This window comes from Wasmannia auropunctata, unplaced genomic scaffold, assembly GCF_000956235.1.
Source record: "Wasmannia auropunctata unplaced genomic scaffold, wasmannia.A_1.0 LD335973.1, whole genome shotgun sequence".
NCBI lineage: Eukaryota > Metazoa > Arthropoda > Insecta > Hymenoptera > Formicidae > Wasmannia > Wasmannia auropunctata.
The window spans coordinates 103,235-118,266 of NW_012026917.1; the positions used below are offsets into that span (position 1 = coordinate 103,235).

The following is a 15,032-nucleotide window of genomic DNA, read 5'->3' on the forward strand; positions in this document are numbered from 1 at the left end:
ATAAATATGTTTCGGGTACTCCTCAAAAAAATAATTTCTTGAAGCAAGTAAAATGTTTTTGTTTTAAGTAATTTGTTTTCTCAGTGCAGACACTTTTACTTAAAATAAAAAAATTTTACTTGCTTCAAGAAAATTATTTCTTTGAGGAATACCTAAAACATATTTATTTGTTTTAAGTAATTTTTTTTCGTAGTGTATTTAATTATTTAATTTCTATTGAAATGATTGAAGATATCGATGTAAATCAATATTTTATTACTATCATGAAGCAAACTGTAGTTTTCGCGCACAATCTGCGTCTTAAAGTATATAAAAACTTAATATTACGTCTCAAGGAGCGAGTAATCCGCTCCTTGAGATTCCAGTCAACGTAATCAATACTTTCTCTGATATTACTATACATGTATTTTACACATGACTCATGTGTATGTATACAGGTATATAGGTGCTAATAGTCTATGCAGCTAATGTAAAATCGATAATAATCTTTCAGAAATGATTTGCTGAACGTTAACGTTGCATAAAATGAATTAAGCAAGAAATAATCTTATTACTTTTCCATGACTTTCTTATTTTTTCTTTATTTAAAAAAAAAACTATAACTAACATGATAATTCTGAACGTATTATAATCCTATCTACCTCATCAAGAATTACCTAATATATATATATGTATACCTAAATATTTGACAAAAAATTAAATATATGTTATAATATGCATTATATAAATTAATATACGATTTAAATATATGGTGCTGTTAATTATCCGAATTACACACGGAAAGAATTTTTTTTTTAATTTACCCTGCAAATCATGTTAATTGTGGGACAATATAGTATTTAGGCAAATTTTACTGTGCATTACAATAAATTTTACTGTATTTTACTACTGTCAAATTTATTGTAGTGCACAGTAAAATTTTCCTAAATACTATATTGTCCCACAATTAACATGATTTGCAGGATAAATTAAAAAAAAAAATTCTCTCCGTGTGAAAACTTATTGTCTTTCAGCGATATTCACTGTGTGAATCAGTATATCAATTATCACTAAAAGAACATCTAAATGCTCATTGTTTATCACAGTTCTAAGTATGTCATTAGAAAATGATATACATTGAAAATCAGCGATGACCCCCCTGATTCACTTTTTAAAGAATATACATATAATCTATATGTATAACATTATATTTTTACGTCATTCGAACAACTCTTTTGTACTGTTTCGAAAATTTACCTGCCCCACGCTGGAGTCCACGAGAATCGGGTTTCCTTCTATGTGCGTTACCTCTCCCTTAATGTCGAAACTCACGGAGATATTGCCCAGATATTTGGTGTACGCGTACGCCTGTACGACGTAGACCTTTCTGCCGCTCTTCTGCATCACCTCCGTTGGATAAAAACCTTCCGGCACCTCGACGTCCGGCGGTTTGCCGCGATAGAGAAAGGTATTCGTGTGACCTCCGATCACCAGGTCAATATCCTCGACCTCCCGGGCGATCTTCTTATCGGTCTCGAAGCCCGAGTGACCCAGAGCGATGAGTATGTCAACACCCTGTTCCTTCAACTTCTTAACTTCTTCCCGGATGGACTCCACCTCGTCCTTGAAAATTACTTTCTCGGAACTCGACAGGATCTTGGTTTCCGGCGTCAGGTAACCGATCACGCCGATCTTCTTGCCGTTCACCATGAGAATCGTGCTGTTCTTCAGCTTCGTGGCGGCCAGATCCGGCTGCTCGCTGAGATCCAGATTCGCCGTCACGATGGGATATGAGGCATTTTGTATAAACGGTATCAAACCGTTGACACCGTCGTCGAACTCGTGGTTGCCCAAGCTCTGTCAGAAAATAAATTCATAATGGAATGCAATAAACACGAGAAAATATTTTACTTTATTTTAAATTTTGTGATTTGCCTCATGAATTTCTTTCAAAAAAATATTTTTTAAATGAACTTTTTTTAAATAAGTATCATTTATATTTATTTATAATTATTTTATAGTCTGAATTGCAATATTTAGAGCATTAGGGAAATTCTATATTTAAAATTTAATTATAATAATAAATAAACTAGCAACTAATTTTTAGCTTTTTAACATATTTTTGTAGTTTTCGAAATCTTGTTTATAGAAGTCGATGGTATTTACTATAGCGTCCGGCGCCAAGAGGTTCATGAACCAAGTGACCGCCTTCCACTTGTACCAGTTGTACCACGCGGTTCCTTGATACGTGTCGCCGGCATTCAGAAAGATCGTCGAAGGCGATTCCGATTTCGCTTGGCGGACCAGAGTGGCGATTCTGGCAAAACCTCCGTAACATTTCCCGGCTTTGGAGTCCGCCGACGTACACGCCGTCGACAATTGCGACGTCTCCTCGAATCTAAAAATATTACAAGGGAAATCTCTCAAGGAAATGTGACACTGGATGATTTAATTACATAAATTATGACGTCAAAGAGAAACCAGGAAATCGTCTCGTACACCACGCGTCTGACACATGGGTGTGGAAGATAATTAACTATCTTAACATTTGTGATTAGCTCGGTGGTGATAATTGTCGTTAGCGTGGATATAGAATTGAATTGTAATACACGAACTATACATTAAGCGCAAACATAACTTAAGTAATGGAATTATTTCAAGAAAACAAATAATTTCCTTGAAACCCAATCAAACTTGTATAATTAAATATTATACTTGTCGTATAATTTTATTTTATTTTGTTTTGCGATGCGAAAGAGAAATATTTTAAATAATATTCATTTATTTTAATAGCAAGCAATTGTGTCGCGCAGAGAGTTATACTTTCTGTGCCGAAGTACTTTCTGATCCGGGTTCAAATCCGATCAGAAACATCGGTTTATTATTCGATCGTTACTTCTCGGAAGGCCAATGGCAAACGATCGAGAATATAGCTTGTCATGAGACCTCTAATTAGTTAAGGCCGTTCGAAACCGGCGTTAAACTATAGGTCCCGTATATCTGCGTAAAATTGCAAATAGCGCACATCGCAGAAATACGATGAGTGAGCATCATGCTCTGACAAGAGTAGAAGGACTGAGAAGATTTATTCTAATAGTGAAAAATAAGATCACCTCGCGTGCATGTCATTCGTGTGAACGATTCTGATAGTGAATTCTTCATCCTTCCGTAAAGTGGGATTTGCGAAGGTTTCGTTCGTGAGTAAGAGTAGCAGCACGGCAATGCAGCAATTTACGAACGAAGTAATCGACATCTTCTATTGTTACTGATTCCACTCGTTATAATGCGGATTATATAAGCTCTTCCACTTTCTTTTTTATTATCTTTTTTTTTTGTATGCAATGTCGATAGGGCACGTTCTTGGCTGCCAGCCACACTAGCGCTTCGATTTCGCCTCACGTCGAATTATCACATTGAATTTCCTGATCTGTATGACATCTGGGAAAACATAAAATGTTTCAAAGTTTATTTCATATATTTCATGGTACAAGTTGATTGGCTTTAGGGCATAAATTGTATTTTACAACAATGAGATTTTTTTTTAATTTTTTATGATTGCATTTAGAAGTAGAGAAGGGGCAGTTATAGATACAAGTTTTTTATTTCACCTTTTGCATATTGCATTTATAAAAGACGAGAATTCTAAATTTATTGGCTGTTAGCATCTATTGCAAAACACATTAGAACTTGCCAAGAATTGCAACGGTTCGTAAAGTTGTCGTAAAGTCTAAGGCCGTTAAACGTCAGGTAATAATCAATTCGATTTAATAATTGGCAACGTGCCTACCTAATTTACGGAAAAAGGTGACGAAATTGGAATTTTTTTTCGACATTTACGACATAGTTCTATTAAAATGGCATTAATTATCTAGGAAATTACAAACACAAAATTTTTGAATTCTTATTTTTAGGAAACCAGAATACAAAAATGTACAGTTTATCTGTATTAATGGAATTACATAAATTGTAAGATATTGTACATAATGAAATGACAATTGCATTGTATTATTTATATGATCATATTTTATTTATATGATTTTATTTTATATACAAAATGCATATAAAATAAAAAGTTGTAAATGTATCGAGTCGTTACACCGATTAAAAGATATTTTTCATGTAACATGTAAAAATGCTTTGAAACAAAAAAAAGATATTTGTGTATATTCCGAAGCAGTAAATATAATTCTACAATACGGTAATTCATTTGAACGCTGACGCTTCGTATTGCGATTAGTTTCAACGTTACAACATATCGTCAGTTTAAAAGATGTTTTATATATAGCAGACGTTTCATTATATGAGCGATGAATAGAAATAGCAGAGTAATCTGTTATTGATTAACTGACTGACGTTATTTAGAATTCATGAATGTCTATTTCGAACATTTTCTTTGAAAAGCGAAACTGCGAAGGATTGTCACTCGGCACTAAAGCAAACATATGTTTACATGACATTTTTGGATTAGCATAATATAAGTGGAATACTCTTTTAAAATATGGTCACTTATTATAGAGAAACACCCTCACAATACCTCGTGCAATATATCTTAAATGTAATACAAAGAACGAGTCACAGGTTGAATAACATCACGCTCTGGCCGTGAACGACGGTATGTGACTCCGTGCAAATTACTGTGCGCTAAGTAATGTTCATCTGCACACGTGTACACACACGTGCAATGTAGCGCAACTTTCGAGAAAGCGATGTATCGTAAAGTCGAACTTTGCGAAACGATTGCATCGGTATCGAAATCACGGAAAGTATTAATCGGAGCTGTCGCAGATTTTTTTTTAGAGAACAATGGTTTCGTATAATTTCCACGATTGAACTCGAACGAAAAAAGAAACGAAGGAACAATACGCGGCCGCGAGCTGATGCGCGACGGTGACTATCACTTTAATTGCGAAAGGCACTGTTAAATATTAATGTATAGCCGAAGAACGTACGAGAATACACGAGTATTAATCGCTCTTTCACATTATCTCGATGGTTTTGTGTGAGCGACGAGAGGCGCGAGCCGATTTTCTCGAGCGACCGACGTCGACTGAATATCGATGTCGTCGTGCGGGCCCCACCGGACTTCTTTTCAAAGTCTCTGCTGGAGTTCCTGTTTGAACCGTGCAGCATCTATTGTAAGCTTGTTCATTTTTTTTTTTTTTTCAAAAGGTTTTCAGTCTGCAGACTGAAGATTGGATTGAAAGATACGCTTGTGTTGCCATTATCATATATTTTAAAATTTGAATTCATTGTTTTATACATGCGTTATATACTTCAATTATATTTTTTATTTTATTAATATTGCACATAAAGTGATCTGTATGTATGAATTTTGCAGAAAAAAATTTGAACCATAAAAAATCCTAGTACGATTACAGCGTTGTTTTCAATATAATAGTCGATATTCTTTTTTTATTTAGTATTGGAAGTGTTTTAGTGGTATCAAAAGGATTTATTGATTTTGTTCTTATCGCGTACAAATTTAAAAGTGTTTTATTGAGCAATGATATTTTTACGTTCTGACCTAAAACGATAATCTATTAGTAGATATCAGAAGTAAGCTAAATGCAAGAAAAATAAAGGAGTATTCGATAAAAAAAATCATATGATTCGTTTTTACAAAATATTAATTTGTTAAATGGTATCTTATCGTAATAACACTCTGTTTGAACAACTTGTATCAATATTAATAGCGACGTATATTTACGAATCAGCTTGCCTTGAAATTGAAATCTAGAAATGCTGTATCATTTGATTGTGACAGAGATGTTAATTAATTGTCGCAGACACGAAAATATTGACGTAATACATGTATTTTGTATTAAATATTTTCCATACCTTAAAAAATTTCTCTATATCATCTCTGTCTCATGAAATTTTTTATCATTCTTACTTAATTTTCGATCGGCTAATTGGCGACTTAATTAACGATAAGAAATATTAATTAATCTGGAAATTTGAATGATAAGTATATCATACGCAGATCATGCTTTTGAAATAGGATATTATGTTATCAAAGCTTTCATTTTTATCTGCTTGTAATTTTTTTTAGATACTTTAATTCTCATAAATTTTTAGGGACTTTTTAAAATATCAATAGGCAACAATTAATTTTATTCTAAACATTACGTGTTTCTATAAATATAACATTTAAATTAACGCAAATGTCATGGATTACATAATCATTTTTTTCTAGACTTGACATCTTTTCAGATTTAAATTGCTGATTCTTTCGTTTTATAGCAACGGAGTTAATTATTATTATATTATTGACGATGAGTAATGGTTTTCGAATCAAGTAAGCTGCCCGCTTGGGCACACAAAAATTTACTATCGTATCCTCGAGAGTCTTAGAATGATATGAAAAATCTTGATACACTTTTTTGGATAACATAATTTGTACCGGTTGTGTGCCGCCCATTGACCCGTTGCCGTACAAAATATATAGAACGAAACGAAATTATCTTTCTGTCAGAGAGGGGGGGGGGGTGGAGGAGGTCGTGCTGGCAACGTTATTCAGCAGTCTCGTGTCCTTTCCCATCTGTTGTGCTTGCCCATTCGCTCTCCCATTTGTCCACGTTACGTGTCTTGCTCGTCAAAAATAAATAATCGTGCGTATCATAAATTGACATGACGCGAGGCAATTTATTTACTGGCAGACCTTACAACTGTTTTCGTCACGCATTATGATCACGTTTGCGTAATACGAGCGATTCTAATTTTATTTAAGCCGGAACGTACCACGTGAGAACGCAGAGAGATAGGCGCATATCATCGTCATATACGATAATGCTGCTATATAATACCTCTTATCAATATCGACATAGGAATAACATGACCGCGTGCTAATTAATTCGAGCTAATTAAGCATTAATTTTCCCTTCTCTTTTTTTTTATAAATTTCAACCTTGCGGAAACTTTTGTCATTGCCAGTGCATTTTTCAATGGAGCATAAATTAGTATAGATAATTAGACTAGTAGCAAGACGTATTGGTTTTCCGGATTGGAATTGTTATGTATTTTTTGCAATTCTATCCATCTCTTTATGCAAAATGATGATAATGGAATTTATTTTTATATTCTATAGCTTCTGAATTTTTCTATTCCATTAGGAATTACAATCAACATTATGAAACTAGATTTCTCTTTTGCAAAAAAAATAAATTATTTATTGGTATTAAAGAACCTTAGTTATAAATTAAATTTATTAATTATTTTTTATTTAAAATTTATTGACATTAAAAAACCTTATTACAGATTCCAGAAAAGTTAACCAGATATTCTTGAAACATACGTATGTTTCTATTTAAATAATTTAATAATTTAATTTCTCCTCTTTATTTAATTTAGATTTTAATTTTTTAACAAATAATTATATTATTTTTGTTTAAAATCAGTATATTAAAGATACAGTTTGGTTACCATAATTTGCATCAACAACATATGAAATTACACGTAGCAATCACGATCACATGTTATCATAAATTATATCGAACAAAGGATATCGAGAGCATTAATTTATTTAAACATTTTATGAAAATTAATCTATGTACATTTCCTATGATTGCGCGAGTTACATAGAATTTTGTGTACCTATAAATGCAATGTTTAATAATTTAACAACGTACAACTTTATATCTTATCGAAATTATATGACTATAATGTATACTAATGTATTAGTTTATCTAGTTAACACGAAATCACTTCGTTATATAAACTTATACTCACAAAGGGATTTAATATCTCATTATCTGTAGATATATCGAAATTCGTAAATGTATATTTTAGATATCGCAACAGGAGCTGGAAATATTTGTAATCACTCGTGAGGTAGGGGACCCGCGATAATCAACATTCTTTCACGGGACAAACGACGACACTGCATTGAACATAAGGGACACAGTTCTCTACGAATATTCGACACGCGCAATTGCTGGCTTAGAGACAAAAGTGACTCACATTCATTATCAAACGTGCATTATAATTTGGCCACGTATCGCGCTCACGTAGCGTTATCCGTTCGTTTCGTAACTTTTAGTTATCTGCTGTAAATTGTACGGTTCTTTACCTGAAGATAACTAACTATCACCGCAAAAAGTAATTGCTGTAAGTGATTATGTATGACGCATTGTTTATCGCGCCAGTAGGCTATTTACATTTTGTCAATTTCCATTTCTTTTCTTAATGTTTGCATCAGTTAAGGTGGTTTTATCGAGCGAGTCCCAGTCAAAAATTAGTCCCTCCATACGACTAATAATTCAATAAAAACAAGTGTAATTTAATAAAAACATTTCGCATAGACTGTACATATGTGACTGTGTGACGTTTATGTGACAACGTCACACTATTGAGTTAGCATTGAGCGATAAAACCACCTTAACTTTGCATTATTTTTTTTTTATTTCGCTGCATTATTTCATCTTTGTTGACGTCGCGAACTCGTAACATCTGTTTTATGTACCTGTTCGCGTTATAATTAGTGGGAGTGGAAAAGCAAAAAGTTGCGTTTTTTATGCTGCATATTAATGGTCGCGCGAGTGCACGAGTGACTTAAATGCATTCTGATACCGGATAAGACTCGCCTCGCGAACTTCTTTCTCACGAAATCGCTTCATGGTGAGGCATCATTCTAGAAAAAAAACTTGCAGATATTGAAATAGATAGATCTAATAGGAATAGCCAGTCTTAAGACTCACATACAAAATTACAGCGGAATATAAATTTAATGAAAAAGTTTGTTACATATATATTATTATGTAGGAATTTGTTGGGGATTGTTGGGAATCTATTTATTTCAATATCTGCAAGTTTTTTTCCTTAGAGAATAACATGACTGCGAATGATAGTTGAAAGATATTATTTATTGCTTTAAAAATAAATGAATTATTGCAACAATGTATCGATAGAGACCCGCTTAAAACAAAGTTATTTCATCTTCGACGTTGCGTAATTCTACACTATCCACCTTCGTAATTATCTTTCAAACAACGCACACGGCGCGTTGTAAAAAAAGAGGGTAATTATCATTTCCGTGTTGACAAAGAATTGAACGCGCAGTCGTAACGTGTCGCTATAAGAGGCATTTCAGTAGGAATTTTATAAAGTGTGCTTTTAAGTTTCGTCTATTTCGTTTTGAAAGTGCGACAAAGTTTCCTGATTAAATTTAAATATGCTGTAAGAAGACATAATAGATTAGTTTGGTACAATTTTTTTCAATCTCATCGCATTTAGTTACATATTTGAGGAAGAAAAAACCAGCAATTTCTTACAGATTACTTAATAATATCTTTCCCGACAGGTGCAACATGCACGCGCTACCGTTAGTCCCATTGTTGTTCCAAATTTGTTTGGGATTCACCGGACGCGGACTCTTTTATCCCGGTAGAACGGACCTGTTCGAGTTATCGATAATTCATTTAAACGACTTTCATGCCAGGTGAGTAAATTTGTTAAATTCATATTTAATATTCGCCTCCAATTCGCATAGCATAGAATATCTTATTATTAAGAACTAAACACAGTCTCTTTATACAAATTTGCTGTCGAACGTTTGCAAAGAAATTACTGATCAGTATGTGTTCGAATATATTAATTCTTAGCAATCGTCAAGAAAACTTGACATCGCGAGCGCAGTTAGTGTCAAAATTGGTTGTAATTCTGGATTCGTAGATCATTTTCGAGGTCAAGGATAAAGTTATTGTAATAATTCCGATGACGTAGCCTTAGCCTACTTTTCTTGCCCGTCGTTTGACTTTTGAGTAGCCTTTTGTGTTCGTATTGTTCGTTAGAGCGACAAAGCGTGACTTTTGAAAAAAAAATCGAAATTATGTTGAAACAGATTCGAACAGACGAGCCCGTACTCTGGAACCTGCCGAGAGAACCACGAAAAAGATTGCGTAGGAGGTTTTGCCAGGGTTTACACCGCAGTGAATCAGCTTGTGGAGGAACGGCCAAATGCGATTTTCCTGAATGCTGGTGATCACTTTCAGGGGACTCTCTGGTATAATATTCATCGTTGGAACGCCACTGCCTTCTTCATGAATATGTTGCCACACGATGCTATGGTAAGTAATTATATACAAAGGATTACGCGTAGATATAATACTTTTTATTAAGTATGTATACATATAAAACAGAATTTGTACATATACATATAAAAATAAAGATTAGAAAAAATATAAGTGAAATCTAAAATGTCTACAAGATTAAATGTCAGCACGATTAAATTTAATAAGTAACCGAAAAATTTAATTTTTTACATTTATGATATAATAATACCTTTTATAATATTTTCACAGACGATCGGCAATCATGAATTCGATAATAAAATCGAGGGCGTTGTTCCCTTTCTTAAAAATGTCAATGCGCCAGTTGTAGTAACAAATATCGATGACAGTGAGGAGCCAACTATACAGGTTCATAATCTCTATTTATTTATTTATAAGTGTACAGATTAATTTTATATGATTACATTCTAGGGCTTATATAAGAATAGCACAATTATTGAGAGAAACGGTACAAAGATTGGCGTTATTGGTGTCATTGCATCGACTACGAACGTGAGTAATCAATTACATTTTTTTTATAAATAAGTAGAAATGTATATTCTATTTAATTTAATATGATTGTGATTTTTTTATCAATTTATACATACATTTACAAAATACTCTTACAAGATTTTCTCTCACAAGACGATTTTATCGAAATATAATATTTGATTTTTCCATTAGTTACTTTCGAGTACAGAGAAATTGAAGTTTTTGGATGAAGTAGAGACAGTCAACGATGAAGCCAAGCGACTGAAGGAAAAGGGAATAAACATTATTATAGTTTTAAGCCACTGTGGATTGGATGTGGACAGGATCATGGCTGCGAAATGTCCTTTAATCGATGTAATCGTCGGCGGTCACTCGCATACATTTCTCTATAGCGGTCTGAAAATAAAATTTTTTATATGGACCAAATATATGAATTAAATTTATATAATTTTTTTTTATTGAGGATAGATATATATGTAAACTATTAAACTTATCACTAAACAAGATTAATATAGATTGGATCAATAATATAAACTAATGCTAAATTAAATACGTCATTAATTTTTTTTATTATATTGCAGGACCTCCGCCCTTTATCGATACACCAGAGGACGAATATCCCGTGGTCATAAAGCAGAATGAGACAGACAGAACAGTCCTCATCGTTCAGGCAGCTGCTTATACAAAGTACGCTATTCAACCGATATGAGGCTACAGTAAGAGAGTCATTAAAGAAGGTCAATTGCTATCTGATGTCATGAAGTCGAGGTCTGACTAATTTGTTTTCTTTGCTATAAGTTAACGGAATTTCTCGCAATTTGTTTTCTTTGCTATAAGTTAACGGAATTTATTGCAAATTCATCGAAAGAATCTGTGTTTAGAGATTGTATTATTCATATTATCATCGCATGTGCAGTACATATGATAAAACTTTTTATTTTTAAAATTTTTATTTTTTTTCAAGATATTTAGGTAATCTGACGGTCTGGTTTGACGATCAAGGCGAGGTCGTCGATTGGGACGGAAACCCACTTCTTTTAGATCATTCCATCGAAGAAGGTAAGTCTTTGACATTTTAAAAATTAAATTATTATTTATAGCATAATAAATGCAACATAATTCTTAAAATACTTTTTAAAATAATAACTGAAATATTTGTAGATCCGAAGATCTTGGAAGCTTTGAAGCCATGGAAGAAAGTAGTAGATGAAACGGCGTTAAAAAAAATCGGCAGTACGAGAGTCTTACTTGAACATAATTGTCGCAACAAAGAGTGCAACATGGGAAATCTTATAACCGACGCCATGGTGGATGCGGTGCGGAAGGCGCTCTTTGCAATACCTATTCTATATCTTTAATCGAAATTTAAATATAATTAAGTTAAGGAAACTGTCTTAATTTTAGTTTGTCAATGATGCAGAAAATAAAACGCATTGGACATATGCAGCAGTGGCCTGCACGAATTCAGGAGGAATTCGAACTTCTCTTGAGGAGTCTGAGATTACCTACGGTGACCTGATGATGGTTCAGCCCTTCGAAAACACTTGGGATACTGTTGAACTAACTGGAGAGTCCATTAGAGAAGTTAGTTAAATTTCTCGCTATATCTCTTCGATTATTTATTAAAGAAAAAGAAATGAGAATTTTAGAGACTCAATATAAAAACATGAAATATATTGTTTGTCTTAATTTAAAATAAATTATACGATAAAATCGAGCGTCAGAAAATAGCATTATATATGACAACGTTTAAACGGAAATTTGTATCAACAATATTTCTTTGCAAGAGTACTGAGTTAGAAAAATAAATTGAACAATGAAATAAAGTTAATTTACTTTCTTTTACTTTGCAGATTTTAAAAAAGGAAGAATTACTAGTCTGGTCCGGACTAAAAATTACTTACAAGAAAGTCAAGAACACTCGAACTTTGGTCGACGTTAAGATTAGGTAAAATTTTTATTGCTAGAATTTTAATTTGTTTTGTTTCAAAGTTGAAATACGAAATTCAATATCATTATTTTATGTTACGTCAACGCTATTGAAAATTAATGGTGATTTTAATTTCTCTTGGCGTATCGACAGATGCCAGGCTTGCGAGTATCCGAGATTCGAAAATTTAGTGGATGATCAATGGTACAGAATAGTTGTAGCAAATTTCTTGATGAATGGCGGAAACGGCTTTAACATTTTTAAAGATAAAGGTCGTAACCATAAAATCGGAACACTCGACATAGATCACTTTATAAAATACGTAGCAAAGATGAGTCCCATATTTATTGGAACCGAGAGACGAATCATCATTGTAAAGTAGAAATCGTAGATTTAGAATAAAGTGTAGAATCAAGTTTTTTAGATTAACACAGAAATGAAATATTTTATACAATATTTTTAAATAAAATATAAGAATTTTTTGTTTCATACTACTATATTATTTTTTTTCGACTTTGTATTCAATTTCTCGTATAATCATTAAAAAATTCAATAAGTCAAAACTGAGATGGATTTACATTTCTACACTTAAAAAAGATTTGTTAAGATCTCGCGTGATAGCAGTAAGAGAACAGGAAACGCCGGTCGCTTATCTTGCGGTATCTCGAGATCGAGGCAGATGAAGCATTTAAATAATGTATCGAACAGGTGAAATAGCAGCTGTTCGTCCGTGTTCCTGCCCTCGACCAGAATGCGCGAACCGCTTTGTAATACCGGCAAGGTACGCTCGTTTTTAGCGACGAAAGAAAGAAAAGATGCTCGGTAATGATTGAAGTAAACTCGAAACTATGCCACTATTATATTTATATTATTCAATATAAGTATTTATATTTCTCTGATATTTCATTCTTACGACATACGATATGTATATATATTACTTTTTATAACATATCGGAATTATTGTGTTATATAATACATTTTATATTACAATACTTATATTAACATTAATAATATTAATATTTATATTAATAAGACCGATCAATTAAAAAATGATTTTTACATGAGACAGAAGGCTTACGCTTATTTCAACGAAAATGTATCAGGATTGGACGACATCTTTTAGACAGGTGCAAATTCAAATTCGGAGCGTCGTATCACCACGTTAAGCATTAAAGTGACGAGGATCAAGCGCAACGCGCTTTCGGGCAATTAACATTCATTACGTCGCGCGCAACGTGATAATGCCCGTGTCGATCTGCATATCTCTTGCGATTTACATAACACGAGACGCGCCACGCGCGTAAATATGCGTTATCGGATTTTAGTGCCGTAGAAGAGACGACAAGGATTTTCGGTGAGTCGTGGTATTAAGGCACTGACAACTCTGACAATGCCTTGATAAAATTTACGATGCAAAATGAAATTAATCGGTAATTATTATCTTAATATCGCCTTTACTACATGTGTTGTTCTTTATTTTAAGAGAATGCAAATTGAGATATATATAATCAAGTGTATGGTATATTATATACTCATAGTATATACTGTATTAATATTTATAGAAGCAAGTTAACGAAATAATTTTTTTTTCAAATTACACGATTCAGGAAAGTGAAGAAGGTTAATCAGATAAAAAGAAGAAAAACTTTAAATTAAAAGATAGTTGAAAGATTCAGTCTGCTCGTTACAGTTTTGCACTCATCCTCCGTTTATATATGCAAAACATGCAGATTCGGAAGAAGATGAAGTAAAGAAAAAAAATTTCAGATGCAAAAATTTCTCACGCTGCAGATATAAACATTTTAATTTATCATTTCTCACTGATTTATGAATGGGATTTAGTATGGCATTAGTATGGCAAATCTCGGGGAATTTCGATGAATCGCGTGCTTCTCCGTTACGCATTACATGCATGCGATTTGCCGGATGTTCCGCGAGCGTCGCGACGACAATGAAGGAGGCTGCAGCGAGAAAGCGATGGCCGCGGCGCGACGTCTGGCAAGGAAGTCTGGCGCGGAGGGCGACCGGGAGGCAGCTGTGCCGCGAAGTCGCGCGGTCGCGCGAGCGTGAAAGAGGACGTGGAAGGAAGGAAAGGGAGAGATGAACGCGCGTGGCGGAGATGAACGGAGCGCGTGAGTGGAAGTTGAACGGAGAGAGACGGCGCCGGGATCGCAATGCCCCCGTCTTGCGCAGTGCGGTCGACAGGAGACAAGTATGAAAATTACTTGAAGTATGAAGATCACTTATTCCGAAGAGCTAAATATAGCAATGCAATAGCCTTTCTATTTCCAGACTTTTGACTTTTTATTATTTTCCTCGGGTTTAAAATTTATATTAGGAAATGAAGAAAAAATAAACAAGTCTCTTGACGATTCAAATTTTAGAAATCTAAAAGCGAATGAAGTTTGCGTTGTGTATATTATTTGATTATATTATTAAAATTCGTTGTCGAAAGTGACGAAAAAATATAGAATAAGATAAACGTAAAAAAAAAGATAAGATAAATAGAGATATTTATACGCGGAGAGAATTTTTTTTAAATTTACCCTGCAAATCATGTTAATTGTGGGACAATATAGTATTTA

General features: G+C 33.5%; 2 protein-coding genes across 11 annotated transcripts in view; one reads left to right on the forward strand and one right to left on the reverse strand.

Annotated features, from left to right (window-relative positions):
- The window catches only part of LOC105454856 (protein 5NUC-like), a 9,823-nt gene extending 1,993 nt beyond the window's left edge, over window positions 1-7,830 (reverse strand). The window contains exons 1-4 of one of the 4 annotated variants that reach the window (XM_011697779.1): window positions 7,708-7,830; window positions 3,093-3,417; window positions 2,146-2,377; window positions 1,237-1,836 (exon numbers count right to left, since the gene is read on the reverse strand). In XM_011697779.1, the coding sequence (XP_011696081.1) occupies window positions 1,237-1,836; window positions 2,146-2,377; window positions 3,093-3,232 (972 nt within the window). In that variant the 5' untranslated portion in view covers window positions 3,233-3,417; window positions 7,708-7,830. Of the gene's footprint in view, window positions 1-1,236; window positions 1,837-2,145; window positions 2,378-3,092; window positions 3,418-4,466; window positions 5,031-7,707 lie in introns of those variants that run through there. The other 3 variants (XM_011697778.1, XM_011697776.1, XM_011697777.1) reach the window with 3 other exon arrangements.
- On the forward strand, window positions 5,027-13,029 carry LOC105454855 (apyrase). 7 transcript variants are annotated; one of them, XM_011697772.1, is made up of 12 exons: window positions 5,027-5,114; window positions 9,278-9,415; window positions 9,818-10,043; window positions 10,278-10,394; window positions 10,458-10,538; window positions 10,710-10,911; window positions 11,099-11,204; window positions 11,482-11,576; window positions 11,679-11,833; window positions 11,922-12,101; window positions 12,371-12,465; window positions 12,601-13,029. In XM_011697772.1, exons 2-12 carry the CDS (start codon window positions 9,285-9,287, stop codon window positions 12,827-12,829), a joined length of 1,617 nt encoding a protein of 538 aa, XP_011696074.1. In that variant the 5' UTR covers window positions 5,027-5,114; window positions 9,278-9,284; the 3' UTR covers window positions 12,830-13,029. The 7 variants fall into 7 exon arrangements, with proteins under 7 accessions (XP_011696074.1, XP_011696076.1, XP_011696075.1 ...); XM_011697774.1 differs by lacking the exon at window positions 5,027-5,114 and adding an exon at window positions 7,996-8,085; XM_011697773.1 differs by lacking the exon at window positions 5,027-5,114 and adding an exon at window positions 8,350-8,595.
- The last annotated feature ends 2,003 nt before the right edge of the window (window positions 13,030-15,032 follow it).

Bases quoted from the DNA above. Each gene is read 5' to 3' on its own strand.
- LOC105454855 (XM_011697768.1), top strand. The intron at 10,044-10,277 runs GTAAGTAATTAT...ATATTTTCACAG, and splicing joins TGTTGCCACACGATGCTATG to ACGATCGGCAATCATGAATT. The intron at 12,102-12,370 runs GTTAGTTAAATT...TTTACTTTGCAG, and splicing joins CTGGAGAGTCCATTAGAGAA to ATTTTAAAAAAGGAAGAATT.